The 17,036-nt window shown below is 46.1% G+C and overlaps 2 protein-coding genes across 5 annotated transcripts in view; one reads left to right on the top strand and one right to left on the bottom strand.

Annotated features, from left to right (window-relative positions):
• The window catches only part of SAMD14 (sterile alpha motif domain containing 14), a 27,469-nt gene extending 14,644 nt beyond the window's left edge, over positions 1-12,825 (top strand). For all 3 annotated transcript variants that reach the window (XM_007482397.3, XM_007482396.3, XM_056816895.1), the window contains 8 exons: positions 4,236-4,402; positions 5,973-6,261; positions 7,379-7,466; positions 7,898-7,972; positions 8,084-8,243; positions 10,630-10,752; positions 11,004-11,159; positions 12,377-12,825. In XM_007482397.3, the coding sequence (XP_007482459.1) occupies positions 4,236-4,402; positions 5,973-6,261; positions 7,379-7,466; positions 7,898-7,972; positions 8,084-8,243; positions 10,630-10,752; positions 11,004-11,159; positions 12,377-12,532 (1,214 nt within the window). In that variant the 3' untranslated portion in view covers positions 12,533-12,825. The remainder of the gene's footprint in view (positions 1-4,235; positions 4,403-5,972; positions 6,262-7,378; positions 7,467-7,897; positions 7,973-8,083; positions 8,244-10,629; positions 10,753-11,003; positions 11,160-12,376) is intronic.
• PDK2 (pyruvate dehydrogenase kinase 2) overlaps positions 8,532-17,036 on the bottom strand; it is a 31,601-nt gene continuing 23,096 nt past the window's right edge. For both annotated transcript variants that reach the window (XM_007482398.3, XM_056816896.1), the window contains exon 11: positions 8,532-17,036. In XM_007482398.3, the coding sequence (XP_007482460.2) occupies positions 16,896-17,036 (141 nt within the window). In that variant the 3' untranslated portion in view covers positions 8,532-16,895.

Here is a 17,036-nt window from a genome sequence, read left to right as displayed (position 1 = left end):
ACCTCAAAGATCATCATATCCAATTGGAACCTGAAGAGGAATGAGTCTATTACCTGGACCTAAGAAAAGCTCTGGAGGCCCAAGAGCAGGGACCTACTGATATGAGGGTATTTATAGATGTGTGCCAAGGGTTGGTTTTATGTATGTATACCTATATATACTACTTGTTCCTGGATACATGTTTATATGTATTATGCTTAGGAAGGGAGGACAAGAATAATCATTTCATGCTGTGTGACCCTGGGCAAGTCACTTAACCCCCCATAGCTTAGTCTTTACTGCTCTTCTGCTTTGGAATCAATGCTTAATTAATCCCAAGAATGAAGGTAAGGATTAAAAAGAAGAAGCAGCATTTCTATAGCACTTATGTGGTGGCCAATGTGCCTTTTCCAGGGATCTCATTCCATAGGTTTTTCCATAGCCACCTCTCTTTGCCTACAAGACTTCCTCCTCTCTCACTGCTTCTTTCTCTCTTAGCTCTGATATTTATGTATCTTTGGGCAAATCACTTCTCTCTAGACCTTAGTTTCCTTCTCTGTAAAATGAAAGGGTTGGACTAGATGATCTCCAAAGTCCTTTCCTATTCCCAGTCATATAGTCTATAATCTCTTACGCCTTGTCAATGTCTCCCCTTATCCCCACCAGGTTCTCCTCTCCTGACCTTTCCTTCCTTCCTTCCTTCCTTCCTTCCTTCCTTCCTTCCTTCCTTCCTTCCTTCCTTCCTTCCTTCCTTCCTTCCTTCCTTCCTTCCTTCCTTCCTTCTCCTGACCTTTCCTTCCTTCCTTCCTTCCTTCCTTCCTTCCTTCCTTCCTTCCTTCCTTCCTTCCTTCCTTCCTTCCTTCCTTCCTTCCTTCCTTCCTTCCTTCCTTCCTTCCTTCCTTCCTTCCTTCCTTCCTTCCTTCCTTCTCCTTTCTGAATCATCAAATGGCTGGAATTGCCACTCCCGCCTGCAGGGAAAAGTCAGGCATCAGGCTGCTTGGGTCTCTCTGCTTTCAGGTGGGATGGAGGGGTGTATATGTATGGGAGTAAAAGGGTAGGCCACCTCTCTATTTTTCTGCATCTGTTTTCTTCCTTTCTCCCAATCTTAATCTTTCTCTCAATTCTCAAGCTTGTTCTGCTTTGGTCTCTCTCCCTCCTTTCCAGGCTGAGCCTAGTTCCTCTCTTTCAATCCCCGGAGTTTCCCAGCTTTCCCATCTCCGTTTCCACTCTTCAACCTACTGAGGTAGCTGAGCCCAACCCTCCCCACCCCCTTCTCTCTCCCAGACTCATTAAAGATTCATGAGTTTATACTGCCTGAGGCTGCCTTTCTCTGAAGAGCTGTTGCTTTAACTCCTTTCCCGAAACTGAAATACTACGTAGTCAGAGGAACTGCCTTCCGTACTTGGGCTAGATCCCTCCAGGATGCCTCTTTCCCCTTCCGGATGGCTACTGAGGGCTGGAAGGGAATGGCTGGTGGGGAGGGCAGTCCTGTTAGTCCTTGAAGGCTTGTCCCTCCCACCTCCATCCACTGCTTATTGTAATTTCCCCCCTGCTGGGGTTAGAATTAGATGGAGCCAAAAAGACTTGGGTTTGAATCTGCCTTGCATGCTTTATTACTCTGAACATCAATTTCCCTGTCTGTAAAATGATAGGATTGGACTAGATGCTTTCTAGGTTCCTTCTAGTTCTAAAAAGGGGTTATTATCAATAAATAATATATGATATGTAAATAAATAAGTTTATGATAAAAAGAGCCTATTACCTGGAATTGAAACCCTACTCTGCCTCTTACTGGTCGTGTTGCTCTGGGCAAGTCATTTTATTCTTGAGCCCAGTTTTCTCATCTGTAAAATGAGGGTAATGATAACTGTCTTAATCTACTCCTCCTGGATGATTATGACTTTGGAAACCATAATGTCCTGTCCTGTTAGCAAGTATTGTCATTATTGCCTCTAATATTTTGTTTCTTGCCTTTTTATAAAAACATATTATTATTTTTGTGGTTCAAGCAGATAAGGCTTCTTTTTTTTCCCTTTTATTTTCTTGTTTTCTTTATTTTTAGACTTTCCCCATGTTTCCATGATTCATTTTCTTCCCCTCCCTCCTCCCAGAGTGGACAAGCAATTCCATTGGGTCGTACAAATGTTGCCACTTGATACCTATTTCCATATTGTTCATTTTTGCTATAGAGCAATTTTTAAAGCCTAAACCCCAAATCACATCCCCATATAGACATGTGATAAGTGATGTCATATGTTTTGCTTTTGCATTTCTACTGCCATAGTTCTTTCTCTCATAAGTCCTTCAGGAGTGTCCCAACTAAAAACCCTGCCACTGCCATCTCATATTTTTATGAAAAAATAATTAAAGAGGTAGTTAGGTGGCTCAGTGGATGGAGCACCAGACCCAGAGATGGAAGGTCCTGGGTTCAAACTGGCCTGCAGTACTTCCTAGCTGTGTGTCCCTCTGTAAATTACTTAACCCCATTTGCCTAGCCCTTACTACTTTTCTGGCTTCAAATCAATACTTAGCATTGATTTAAAAAAATAACTCTTACCTTTTATCTTAGAATTAGTATATATATATATATATATATATACATATATATATATATATATATATATATATATATATATATATATATATATATATAGGTTTTAAGGCAGAAAAGCAGTAAGGGCTAGGCAATGGCGGTTAAATGACTTGCTCAGGGTCACACAGTTAGGAAGTGTTTGAGGTCAGATTTGAACCCAGGATCTCCCATCTCTAGGCCTGGCTCTCAATCCACTGAGCTACCTAGCTGCTCCCCCCCCCCCAGTATTGATTCTCAGACAGAAGGTAAGGGTTATTTTTTAATTTGTTTTAAGTCTTATTTAATGCTTCAGAGTATGCAAACAATTCCAAAAGCATTTTTTTACATTTTATTTATTTATTTTAAAAGTATTTTCCCATGGTTACATGATTCATTTTCTGTCCCACCCCTCTTCCTCCCCCCCTCCCAGAGCTGACAAACAATTCCACTGAGTCATAAATATATTATCACTCAAAACCTATTTCCATATTATTCATTTTTATAATAGAATAATTTTATAAAACCAAAAACATATACTAAGGGCTATTTTTAAAAATTCAATACCAAGTATTGATTCCAAACCAGAAAAGTGGTAAGGGTTAGGTTATGGGGGTCAAGTGACTTGCCCAGGGTCACACAGCTAGGAAGTGTCTGAGGCCAGATTTGAATCCTGGACCTCCCATTTCCATATCTGGCTCTCTATCCACTGAGCCACCCAGCTGCACCCTCCTTAGTATTGATTCTAAGATGGAAGGTAAGGGTTAAAAAAAGATGATTAACAACAAAATAAGAATAAAATAAGAATAAGAAGCAGGGGCAGCTTTGTCAGGTGATCTTTCTAAGTCACCAGCTTGGAGAGGCATGAGGATTCTGGAAGGGTCAGAGAGAAAGGGGCTGCTGGGTGTAAGATGCCAGCCCTGGGGTTGGGGGAAAGGATCGGAGTTTTAGTGCTGAAAAGGACCCTAGAGGTCCTAGACTCTCTCATTTTTACAGATGAGGAAACTGAGGTGGGGGGGGTTCAAGCCCAGATCTTCCTGATCAGCCAGGGATGCTGTCCACTGGTCTCCTCTGAGACCACATATCTGTGTCCGCACGGGCACAGGTATGTTCGTTTGAAGAATGTGCTCACTAGTGTGCTTGTTCCTCTGAACAATGTACAGGTGAGGAGGTGCTGTCTCTCTGGGGAGAGGGCTCTGTGGAGGACTGGAGTCATCAGAAGGAGGATGCACACTGTCTCCAGGGTAGGGGTGTAGGAGACTAGGAAAGAAATTCAGTCTTCAGAGGTCTCTAGGTTCTAGGTGGGGCTCTAAGCCAAAGGCTTATCTGTAAAGAGCAGAACTCTCCAAAAGTGGGTTTTCTTGGGAGAGGAAGAAGGAAAGATCTTGTATGTTCTCCTCCCTCCCCACCATACCTGAGGGATGGTATAAAGCAGCAGCCAAGGCAGGTGGGGTTCAGTCTATCGCCAACAGAATCCCACTGACACAGCATCCTGGGTGGGGGATGACTGTCTCCATCTATTTCTGGGTCTCCATTGAAGGGACCCCATCCCTACTGACCTGAGGACAGCTCTGCTCCTTTCTGTCCCAGGCTTCCTCTCTCAGTGCCTTTTGTCACCCCACGTCTACTACATCCATATCTCTGGCGTCGACATGCCAACGTCCGTCTTCCTCTGTCTCTGACACAGACTTGGACTCAGTGATCCCAGAGACAGTCAGACTGGACAGCAGCCTCCATAAGGCCCGGGCCCAGCTGCTGGCCAAGGGCAGGCGCCACCGGCCATCTCGCTCTCGGCTACGGGACAGCGCAAGCTCAGCTGAAGAGGGCGATGGCCCAGAAGGGCCCGGGGTCAAGGTCAGAGCCACTTTCTCCCCTCCACACCAAATATATGAGAAAGCAAGAAATTTGTATTAATGTGTATGTATTCCTTAAATAGGATGTAAGCTCTTTGATGGTAGGAATTTGGGGTTTCATTTTGGTCTTTGTATCACCATTGCCTGGCAAAGTGCCTGGCAAATAGTAGATGCTTTAAAAATACTTGCATGGGGGCAACTGGGTGACTCAGTGGATTGAGAGTCAGGTCTAGGGTTCAGGTCTTGGATTCAAATTTGACCTCAGATTCCTACCCTGGACAAGTCACTGAACCCCAACTGCTTAACTTTTACTGCTCTTCTGCCTTGGAACTGATACTTTGTATTTAGTCTAAAACAGAAGGTAAGAGCTTAAAAAATTATTTGAATCAAATCTGACCTCAGAACTGGGCAAGTCACTTAACCCCCTTGGAACAGATACTTAATATCAAGTCTAAGATAAAAGTTAAGGGTTTAGAAATAACAAACAACCTGCATGCAAAACTTTGTGTCAAGAATTGGAAAGGATACAAAATTTAGATGAGACACCATCTTTGCCCTCAAAGAGATTATAGTCTAAAAAGAGATGAGTCCTCCATACAGATAACTATATTACATAGTATCACGTACGTGTATTAGAGTTACAAACCAAAGTAGGGGAGTCCCATCCAGGATGATCACAGAAGCCTTCCTGGAGGAGGTGGCATTTGAGTTGGACTTTAAGAAATGTAGAAAAAGAAAAGATAGGCAGGAATTCAACAGGTAGAACAGGCAGCAAAATATAGTGCGGATGATCACAAGGATCCTAGCTCTAGAGCTAGAAGGGACCAAAGAGGTCATCTAATTCAAACACCTCATTTAATAGATGAAGAAACTGAGGCCCAAAGTGGTTAAGAGAATTGCTAAGATCATAGGAGTAGTAAATAGCAGAGGAAGGATTTGAATTCACACCTTCTGACTTCAGAGCTAGTATTCTTTCACTGTGGTCTGGTCCAAAAGGTCTGGATTCAAATCCTGATTCTGACAGTATTAGCTGGGGGACCATGTGTAAGAGATTGAACCCATTCCTAAGCAAAGGAGACTAAGTTACTGAGGCTACAAGTTACAGTTAAGCTGGGGATCTGCCAGGGGCATAGATCCAGACCCCAAACAGATGTCTCTAAAGAGGGTGTACCTGCTAGGGAAAGGCTTTGGTAGATCCCATGGGAGATCTGGAGAAGATTCAGGAGAAGAGGCAAGAAGGTCTTGTGCCATGAATAATTGTGGAGGGTCTTTCATGACAGGACTTTTCTCCATAGGTAAAAAGATATGCCATAGTCAATCCTTTCAGCCTCCTAAGGGGATGGAGCCTGGGCTACTCCCTTCAGCCTAGGAGCTGGGGTCCCAAATAGGCCCTTCTCCACTTCCAGGGAACAGAGGGAGGATCCATTGGCCCAGTCCCGTGGCTTCTAGCCTTTGGGGTCAATGGACCCAGCTTGGAGGGTTCCCAGGCCTTTCTTCGCTTCCCCCACCACCACCCCACCCTCAGGACCCGGGAGTCCTGGGCTCCCAGCTAATCACTCCGGGCCCAGCAGGTAACAGATGGCTGCGGGAGCCCCCTCCACCGGCTGCGTTCCCCGCTTCACTCCGGTCCGGGTTCTCCCCCCGGGGGGCCCTTTACCTTGGAGCCCCCGGGGCTTCGGCGGAGCCTGGACGAAGACGAGCCGCCGCCCTCACCCCGCACCCGCTACCGGCCCCTCCACAATGCGGTCTCCCATGAGGCTCTCGCAGCGGCCTCCTCGTCACCTCCACGCTCAGCGCCCAGCTCCGACAGCTCACCCAGCTTTGTGCGACGGCATCACCGGGCTGAGCCTCACAGCGAAGGTGAGGACAGCCCCAAGGAGCTGTGCGTCCTAGGGGTGGGTGGGGGAACACTTCTACCTGTCCCGCAGCGGACCCTACTGGCCAAGTCTGGGTACTGCAAGTCAGAGAATCCCTTTCCACTCCTTTCCCTGCTTTGTTCTCCCTAGCTCAGCCTTCATAGGTCCCTTCTTGTCATGACTACAAAGAAAGGAACTTTCCTTTCTGTCCAAAGGCATCCCTAACTAATGTCAGAACTGCAGAAATATGTACAGGTAGCAGCAAGGATATGCTGGTAGGACAAACTTTTAAGTTTAATCTGTGTTAACATTTCCTCCCAAACATTCTAAGTCTAGATGATCAAATACTGGTTTGTAATATTTGCTGATTTCCAAAGATGAAAATGCTCAAAATGAATTTCACAGAGGGTTCTCCTAAGCCTGTTCATTTGGTTCCAGTGCACCCCTAGGTAGTGGGAAAGGACAGTAAAGAAAGGCCATCTATCCATCCCTTCATTTGTCTTTCATTAAAACATTGATTAAGAACCTATGGGGGCAGCTAGGTGACTCAGTAGATAGAGTCAGGCCTAGAAACTAGAGGTTCTGGGTTCAAATTTGGCCTCAAACACCTCCTAGGTGTGAAACCCTGGGCAAATCACTCAACTCCAACTGCTTAGCCCTTAATGACTCTTCTGATTTAGAAGCAATAATTTAATATCAATTCTATGAGGAAGGGAAGGGAAGAGAAAGGAAGGGGAAAAGAAGAAGGAGGAGGAGGAGAAGAAAGAAAGAAAGAAAGCTGCTGTTATTGTATGCAGAGAATTGTGTTGTAGTAGGTACTGGTGTTTTAGAAAGCACATTGGATTTGGATCCAGAAGGGCCCTATTAGAATACAAGTTCTGTTACTTAGGCAATTGTGCTCTGGTCCTGTTTCTTCATTGTAAAATAGACTTGATAGTCTAAGATCCCTTCCTATGGAGAAGGTAGAAATTGATAATATAAAATTCAGATGAGACACAGTTCTGTTTCCAATGAATCTGGGAAAAGGGGGTGGGATAGGAATTAAAACCTGGAGCTTTACAAATCTTGTGGAAAAGACTTTCCCCACTCCCTTAGATTCTTTTTCCCCCCAATTCCCCAAGATGACAGCCGAGATGCCAGCCCTTCTGAACCTGCCAGTCCCACTACTGGCCTGGACAAGAAGACACGCCGAAAATTTTTGGATTTGGGGTAAGGGAGTTTCCCAGGGATCTGAGGGTAGGCAATTAGTCTGTCCTCAGTCCTGAGGGCATATGTTAAGAAGGAGTGAGGAGGGGACCCAAACTTCTAAGGATTGAATCCTGGGATATTGCTCAGGCTACTCATTCCCAGTCCTATGGTACCCAGGTACCACTTTGGCCAAAAGCACACTAACTAGGGGGCAGTTAGGTGGCTCTTGGTGGATTGAGAGCCAGGCCTACAGACAGGAGGTACTGGGTTCACATCTGGCCTCAGATTCTTCCTAACTGTGTGACCCTGGGCAAATCACTTAATTCCCACTACCTAGTCCTTACCTCTTTTCTGCCTTGGAACCAATACATAATACTGATTATAAGGTGGAAGGTAAGGTTTAAAAGAGTTAAAAAAGTATATCATCTATATTTTCCTTGTTTTTCTCATAGAGTTACTCTGCGAAGGGCATCAACAAGCAAGAGCAGGAAGGAGAAAGGGAGCAACCGACTGTCCATGGGAAGCAGGTAAACCAATAGGCACTTGGTGTTACTGCCCTACCAGTGCCCTGGTGCCAAAAAATACATCAACTTAGAGCCCTCTGCTGGTGCCCTTTGATTGACATTGTTTCTTTCCAGGGAGTCAGTGGAAGGCTCTGGCCGAACAGGTGGCTCTCCATTCCTGCCTTTCTCCTGGTTCACAGATAGCAGCAAAGGCTCTGCTTCCTCTGGGAGCACTGCCTCTCCAGCCTGCTCTCCCAAGCATGAAGGCTTCAGTCCCAAGAAATCAGCTTCTCAGGTCAGCATGGCTCTCCTTAGGACTCCTTAAGACTTTCCTTTGAGTTTAAAGATTATCTCTTTTACTCTCTCCATTTGGTTTTCTTTTTTATATAACCCACCCATGACCCCAAAATTCTGGGTTTTCACAGACTGGATCCACTTTTGTGACTATCCCTTCCAAATCATAATTTTTGTGGCTCATGTTACATCCAACTGGAGTTGTTTTGGGGAAGTCTCAGAAGAGCTCACTTATGGTTCATGTCTAACTCTCCACAATTTCTAAAGTACTCAAAGAAACCACACATAATTCTGTTATAGAACAGCTTTTATTTCATTTCACAGAAAGTACAGAAAGAAAAACCCACCAAGGTATAAAACACATAAAAGACTCAGAATAGCTCATAAACAATTATCAATACAATTCTCACTCAGCAGTGAGTTCCACCTCCCCCACAGCTCTATACATTTCCCCAGACTTAAGGTATCCCCTACTCTATGGCTCCAGAAATCCCCTCACATTCCTGTGGGTCCCACTTTCATTCCAAAGACCCATATGGATTTTGGGTATTATTTGAGGGCTTGGATGCCCCTAAAGGAATATACAATTAACATCACAAGGAAGGTAACTCCTCTGATAGTCTAGGGAGTCCCACTTTCCTTTGAGACACTCATAAAGGCAGTTAATTCCATGTAACCAGTCTGAGCTCTTGGATTCCCCATGTCTCCCCAACCCAAAGAAAATGCATTTGGAGTTGCATTCCAAGAGACATTTTTTCTCATTAGACCTGTGCAGTACAAACAACTCAGCCTAATAGCAGAGGGAGAACTCTAGGTCGTTTCCTTTCTCATATCACAATATAGTCCCATGCTGATACTCTCAACTACAGAATAGGTAGATCCCCACCTAAGCTTTTCTCTCTCTAGAAGGTTAGATCTCTGAACTCTCAAATTTAGGTTTGTGGGTGGTGGCACTACTCAGGTTCTCCCCTTCTTTCTCAGGAAGGCTGGCTTCTAGAAGTCTCTTCCTTTTCCAATGTACTGTCAAGATTCAGGAGCTCTCCCTTCCCTTAATAGAAGGCTGGTTTCACTCCATCCTCAAAATTTCCCTTCTAGGAGGCTGGGTTTCAACAACTCTCATCACAGCCCACATGGTTCTCTACAGCTTCCATTTTGGGCTGAGATATTATAGTTCTGCTTCTGCAAGGCTAGGGCCAGGAGCTCTTCTTTTGGCCTCATGGACAAGAACATCTGTAATTTCTATGGCCTCTGCCCTAAGGTGGACATTGGTGTTTGGGGCAGTATGATAAAAAGGAAAGATCACTACCTCTGGAGTCAGAGGATCTATTCAAATCCTCCTTCTGACACTGCCTTGAGAAAGGCTTATAATCTTTGAGGCTTGAGAAAGGCATATAATCTTTGAAAGCTTCTATTTTCCATTCATAAAGTGAGATGAATTAGAATAGATGTTGCCTGAAATCCCTTCAAGCACTAGATCAATGTCTCTATGACTGTTCCCCAGACAGAAGTCTGCTCTTAGCTCTGCTGACCTTTTCAGAAAAAGGAAAGGGTAAAAGAGAGCTGCTTTTTCAAGGAAGGTCCTCAACCAATTGATTCCCAATGTATCCACACTGAATGGAGAATAACTCAAATGAATACACCAGCCCTCTTTATAAAGTTGCATATGCAGCCCAAACCCCAAAGGCTCACCACCTTCAAAGTTCATTAGGGATCACTGAAGATTGACCCCTGCATGTCAGATCCCAGTTCTACTTCCACCTACTCCAAGAAGCCTTCCTATACTCCCTCATTATCCCAGGTCCACAGTACTGAGATGTTACAGCATTTCCTGCCCCCATGCCCATTTATAACATTTTTCTGCATCAAATGAGACAATTTACACAAAACATTTTGTTAACTTTAAAAAAGATGGTTCAAATGTGATATTTCATTTGTATAGGGAATTCTTGCTGCCAGCCGTGTCTTCAATTTATGTTCTCAGGTGGCTCCTTAGAGCATTGAGTGGTTAAATGATTTGCCTAGGATCACAAGGCGAGACTTGAACCTCTCTATATCCACTATAGCATGTTGCTTCTGACTTTAAAGACTACAAATGTCAGCTGCCATTATCATTGTCTGCATCAACATTATTAGTATTGTTATCTCCCCCAATCAGATCATAAGCTCCTGGAGAATGGAGACCAAGTCTTACATCTCCAACTCCATTCCTCCTTGTGTCTATTTATATTCCCATCTCCCTCTCCACACACATACCCCTCAAAAAAATTCTTCAGCCCAGGACTTTCAGGCCCAGAAGGAATAATGTCCTTTGACAAGCAGATGGGAACTAAGCAAGGATGCCTGCTGGCACCAGTGTGAACTCCCTCCTTGAACATTTTCCCTCTCAGGAATCCACCCTGAGTGATGATGACTCCACACCCCCTAGCAGCAGCCCGAAGATATTGAGCAGTTCCCGACCAGACCCCAAATGCTCCTACCCTTACCACACACTATCTCAGTCCTCTGATGAGGTGAGTTCTAGTTAAGGGGATAGAGCATGGAGGAGGGAGAGGGTGTGGAAGCCCCATTTCTAGATGGGACCTGTCCGTGGTCCTGAACAAAGCTTCCCAACCTGGGAGGTCTTGTGGCCCAATCTGTTATCTGGAGATCACTTGGCTCCACCTGCCCTCAAGAGTCTCTGGTGCAAAATTAAAAAGGAGAAAAAGACCACCAGAGAAGCATCCCTCTACCCTTATTCTCTTTCTCCTTCTCCACCACTCAGTTCCTGGATGAGCCACTTCCAACTGCCAACCACTGGACTAGTCAACAAGTGGGCCAGTGGCTAGAGAGTCTCAACTTGGATCAGTACACTGCTGAGTTTGCAGCTAGACAAGTGGATGGACAGCAGCTGCTGCAGCTGGATGGGGGGAAATTGAAGGTTTGAATGAGGAGGTACCCCGTATGGGTGGGCCTGGAGCATCAAGACCTGTAGTGCCTACTTAGTTTTTGGACTGATAGACCTCCAATGGAGGCCCTTAGTATGACCTTAGATTCTGGTCTCTCCTCATTCCACTGGTACCATTCCTAGTGGAGAAAGGGAAGGATTACAAGGCCCATGTTGGCACTGAGAAGTCTCAGAAGGTTGGAGACAGACTAGGGTAAAGAGACTCTTTCCACTCTCCACTACCTAGTTGGTTCTCAGCAAGAGAGGTTATATCCTAGGCCAGTGATGGTGAACCTTTTAGAGAACATGTGTTATTCCCCAACCCCGCCCCCCAGAGCCCTCCTCTCACCCCCTTCACTGTCCCCACCACTACCACCTTACCCTAGAGAGGGGAGGGAAGAAGCACTTCTATTGGGCTGCTGGGCAGAGGGGCAAGTGAAGTGAGGAATGTCCTCAGCTGCGGTGGAGATGGAGAAGGAAGTAGCTCTGCCAAGTCCCTTTGTCTTTCTAGTAATGAACTCTGGCAGGGAACAGTGCATGTTCAGAGAGGGCTCTGAGTGCCACCTGGGGCACATGTGCCATAGGTTTGTCACTATGGACCTAGGCAGACATCTGAGTTTTGGCCTCCAATTAAGGTCCTTTTCTGGGTCTATTATTCAGCCTGATCTTCTACTCCCTGGTTGGAGGAGGTAGGAAGTGTCCAGTAGGGGGATAATGGCATATATTGACCTACAACATCTGCCCAAAGAGTTTTTTACTTTTGCTTTAAAATTTTTGCCCAAGTGTACAGGAGGAAGGGATAATCTAGGTGCTTCTATTCCCTAGGTGGGGATAATGGAAAGACTGAAAAGGACTTTTAGATTTGCTGGTGATAGGTGGGCCCAAGGATGTCACGGGGGAGGTGACAGAATTTGGATGTAGAGTGGGGGGGGGAGATATATTTTTTACCAATCCTTTTCCATCTCCTCTCTGAATTTCGATAAGCTAAAGTGGTGATCCTTCACTAAGGTTCCAGTGGACAGAAAGGGACTTCAGCGGCAGCAAGGTGGGCACAGGTTATAATTCAGAGACTTAGTAAGGGCATAAGATTGAGGAAAGTTGGAGATTCTTCCTTATTCCCCTTTGGAGTATCAATAGGTCAAAGTCCTAGGTAAGGGGATGACTAACATCTCTGCTGTCCCCCAAATGCATACTTTCCCTGAATTTCCTAGAGCCTGGGGCTCAGCAACTCCCATGACCGGGCACTGGTGAAGCGGAAGCTGAAGGAATTGGTGGCAGCAGCTGAGAAGGAAAGAAAGGCTCAGGAGAAGGCTGAACGACAGCGAGAAAAACAGAAGCGCAAAGAGGCCGAGGCTCGAAAAAGCTAGAGGCTCCTATGCTAGGAGCACAGATCCTGCATGACTCCCTGCCTGCTGGGGCAGGGGGCCCATCAAACTCTACCTCCCTCAGCCCATGGGAGGGAGGAGTAATCACAGGACCTCTGGAAGAATGGGGGTATGAAGGAGTGAAAGCTTAGATGAGCCTCCAAGTCCCACGTCCTTAGGGGCACACATTCCCATTCATGTCCACTCCGGTACCCCTCTCCAAATCCCAGGAAGGGACCCTGCTGACTAAAAGGGGGTCCCCTGGGGAGGAAGCAGAATAAATCTTATTTCAAAGACCTGTTTGGTATTGAGTTGAGGAGAGGAACATCTCCCCACCTCTAAGGAGCTTAGAATAACCCAGCTGTAAAGGACTAGGGGTTAAATTAGTGCTCCACATCAAAAGCATGTTGGTTGGCTAGGGGAGTGACAGGACTAGGTTATTACCTCCGTTTCTGGTTTAGAATTACTCTCGAGGTCAGGGGCAGAAAGTTAAAGGAAACCTTGCTAAGGATGTTGGATCCACAAAAGGATTATAGTTCCCCAGAATGGGAAGATAAAGACAACAGTAAAAAAAAATCAAGGGTAGACACCAAACCAGAATAACAGAAAAATTTGGGGAATCTAAGAGACCTGAAACAGCTTCAAAAGGTTGAGAGGGGAAGAGATATAGTCTCTCTCGTTTTCTGATACCCGAGCTAAGGAGAAGAGTGACTACCCCGATCTTTGACTCCCAGCCAAGACTCTGATCTGTTAGGTCTCAAAACCAATCTCTTGGATTTTATTTCTTCTTTTTCCTAGGGATGGTGATGGTGGAAAAAGGAAGCCTGAGTATACTCTTGAGGGCAGGGTAGCATTAGGTGCTTCCCTCCTTCTGCCAAAACTCTGTTAGTCCAGAGACAGCTCTAAGTAGGAAAGGGCTGGCCAAAATTTAGAGGGAAATGATAGAACTTTTTCTTTCAACAGATAGAAGCAATTGAGTTTGGCATCTATCTAACAAAAATAACTTATTGCAACATGAATTTATCAGATGTTTCTTCCAACACTCCCCCCTCCAATTCTAGGTCAGCCCCTTTCCAGTACAGCCCCAAGTTTTCCCCTCCCACAGATCTCTTTCCTGACCCTATGAAAGTGTCTTGGAACCTGTCCCCCCCAAAAGGCCTTATGTCCTAAGGTCCAAAGCTCTCCATGAGGTGTTCCCCATCAAGTATCTTTCATAGCTCATTTCTTGCTGGTAAAGCTGCGGTAAAGAAGACAGATCCACTTTAGGGCCTATGTTGTGTGTGTCTCAGGGAAGGGGGTGTTAAATCATCCCTCATAATCTCTAGGGTCTCCCGTCTGAGAAGAGTGATTCAGAGAGCTTTAGAATTGGGAATGATGGGCCAGCCATAGAAGAGTCAGCAGAGGGCACCAAAGTGCCCTAAGGGACAGGCAGAGCCGAAGCCTTCCTTCAGGGTTAGTAGTTCTTGGGGCAAAGTGCCAAGAACCAGCTTCTGCCCTTGTTAGGAAATGTCCCAACAGAATGACATGGGCTAAGAAGTGGACTTCTTCCCTCCTGACTCCCCTAAATGCCCAAAGCCTTCAGACAATTTCTTCTAGGAACCACTAGCAGATCTAAGAAAGGAATGTCTAAGACAGAAATAAAGGTTTCCCCTCTCTCCTGGGAGACTGACCAGGATGGGTTTGGACACAGAGACTGGCTTCCTCTTTTGGACCCAGAAACTTGCATCCAAATAGCTGATGGCTGTGTCTCTGGCTGGACTACTCTGATTCCACCTGTTTCTAGAAAACTGGTCTCTAAAAAAGGGGGCTTCTTTCCCCATATTGCTGTCTACCCTGACGTAGCAGGATCTCGGTTCCTTCTTTGCTATTCCCTTCCCTCCTTTATTTAAAGGAGTGGTGAGAAAAAAGATAGCAAGTTGCAATGGAGACACTGGTTTTGGAGTCAGAGGATGTAGATTCAAATTCCAATTCTGTTACTGTGTCATCTTGGGCAGTCTTTGAACACTCTGAACCTTAATCTGCCAAACTGGAGGTGGTCTAGGTAATTTCTAGCATTTGTTTTAAGTTCTAATAGTCCATGATCCTGAGTCCCTCTATATGCTGATTAATTTCAATGGGGAAACTGAGATACTGGGAAGAAGACATCAAAGGTATGGGTGAAAGGGGCCTAAATATTCCTACTGGAGTATATACTGTAGGTAAGGAACACACAAAGCTAGAATGTGTATGGGAAAACCTCACTTCAAGCCTGGGTGATTCTACCAGGGACATGCTCATGAGACAGAATGGTACAGTGGAAAAACACCAGATTTAGTCAGAGAACCTGGGTTCAAATATGAGCTCTATTGCTTAATGGCTAACCTAGGGAAGACTTTCCCCCTCTATAGGCCTCTGGTTGCCTTGTTTATGAAATGAGGAGTTTGGATTTCAATATTCTCTAGAAGTCCTTCCAACTCAGATAACTCTCCAATTCTATATGGGTAACAAAGGTTCATGGGTACACTCAGGCCGCCATATTGAAAGTGTCTGCTAAAGGCTAGGCTAATGGTATTGTGAGAGTGATGGGTATAACCAAGATATTGGCCCTGTTAGGACAGTTCTTGTGTCTTTCAGGGGTGGAGTGTGACATATTCCATACATTAAAGAGTTTGGGTCTGTTGTAGGCTATTGTGAGATGTAAGCAGGAGGAGCTGGTCCAGGGCAATGTCCTCCACCCCACTTCACTGCCTCCCCACAACCACTAGTAAGCAGCCAAACTGGGAATCTCATTCAATCTTCTTTTTACCAGGTGTTGCCAGGAGGAACACACAACTTAACCCCTTGTGTGCTGGACAACTGAGAAAGAGGGGAAGGCCATCCTAGGGATACAAAACTACATGTGTACATACAGCTTAGGGGGAGCAAGCCACACCAAGCACAAGGTTTGGTTTTGTTTTGTTTTTTTCCTGGTAGAAAGAGGCAGGAATGAAGAAGGGGAATCCAAGAGACTGCAGCTGCTGCAGGCAGGATAGGGTGCATGTGATAAAGAGCCTGGGCCAAGGAGGAAGAGGAAAACACTGCTTAGGCAGAGGGCTGGTGAACTTTGGGAAAGCTGACACTTGGGTTGTCTTTAGTCTCCTCTAAGTAGAGTTTTCTCATTAGACCAACATTTGCCCCAATATCTCTGGAAAGAGATACCCCCATTCACTCCCATTCCCCTTTTTTATAAACCTCAGAATAGAAGTTGTAAGTCTGATAAGCCCATTAGCAGAGTGGACAAATAGAAGCCAGAGCCTCCTTGCTCCACTATTAGTTGTTGGTGTCCTCTCTTCTTTTTGCCCCCAGCCTCACTCAGTTCTTTCGTAACACTGATAAGAGTCTGACCCAGGGGTGTAGGGGTGGGTCGTGATGGCTTAAGGACAAGGAAAAGGCAAGCTGAAAGACCCAGATGGAAGATCCAGAGAGGCTAGATGGGTGGCTGTTCCTCACCCCTCCAGGCTAAATGACATATTTCACCTTGGGGGTGGGGTGGGGGTTACCACCAGTCCATTGCCATTGGAATGTCCTTCTGGAGAGGTTCTAGAGACCCAACCCAGGAGAACACCAAGGAGACTGTTCATCTGGGAGACCGTCCCAGGGGTCTCTCCCAGGGACTTTATGAAGACAGACTGGCACCTGGGGGCCACTGTGGTGAGGCCATTACTGCCATTGCCAAGGAAAGAGATAGGTCATCAAGGAGAATCCCCATTCTCCCATCCATTGGGATGATGGAGGGGCAGAAGGAAGGTCACTCTGGACACCATTCCAAGGGGTCTCTACAGTGACAGAGATGGGCACCCAGAGGCCACCGTAGTGAAGGAATCATCCCAGTTGCCAAGGAAACTGACATGTCATGGAGGAGACTCTTCCCTTGGGGTAGTGGGGGCAGGGGGGAAAGTCACAGGATACACCACCCTAGGGATCTCCACAGGGGGTCCTATGGAGACAGATATTGGCACCCAGGGGCCACTGTAGTGAGGACATCACTGCAGTTGCCATAGAAAGTCAGATAATCAGGGAGAGCTCTGCCCCACTCCCCCCAACTTGAGATGGTGGAGGTAGAGGAGAAGGTCTAAAGGGAAGAGCCTCCTCAGGGGACTGTAAGGAAACAGAAATTGGCACCTGGGGGCCAGTGTAGCAAAGGGCATCATCATAGTTTCCATGGAAACAGAGACAGGTCATCAGGGCAATATCCCCCTCAGCCCCTTAGGTGGCAGACAGGGGGAAGGTCACCAGGGTGACGGGTTCCTAAAGAGATCCATCTGTCCTCATAGTCATCACTGCAGGGTCAAGAAGGGACTTGCCAGCAACGGGAACCCTCCCAGGGCCTCCTCCACCGGCAGCCTGTCTAGCTGACTCGGTAGGTGGACGTGTTCTTGGGCTCTGTGCTGGGCACGCACCAGTCGCCTGCCTCCTGGATGGTCTGGTAGTGACGCCACGCTGACTTGTTGTAGACAGGCAGTCGCTCCACAGAATCTGTAGACAGGGC

The sequence above is a fragment of the Monodelphis domestica genome, chromosome 2 (assembly GCF_027887165.1).
Source record: "Monodelphis domestica isolate mMonDom1 chromosome 2, mMonDom1.pri, whole genome shotgun sequence".
Lineage (NCBI taxonomy): Eukaryota > Metazoa > Chordata > Mammalia > Didelphimorphia > Didelphidae > Monodelphis > Monodelphis domestica.
This window is presented reverse-complemented; position numbering and strand designations above follow the sequence as displayed.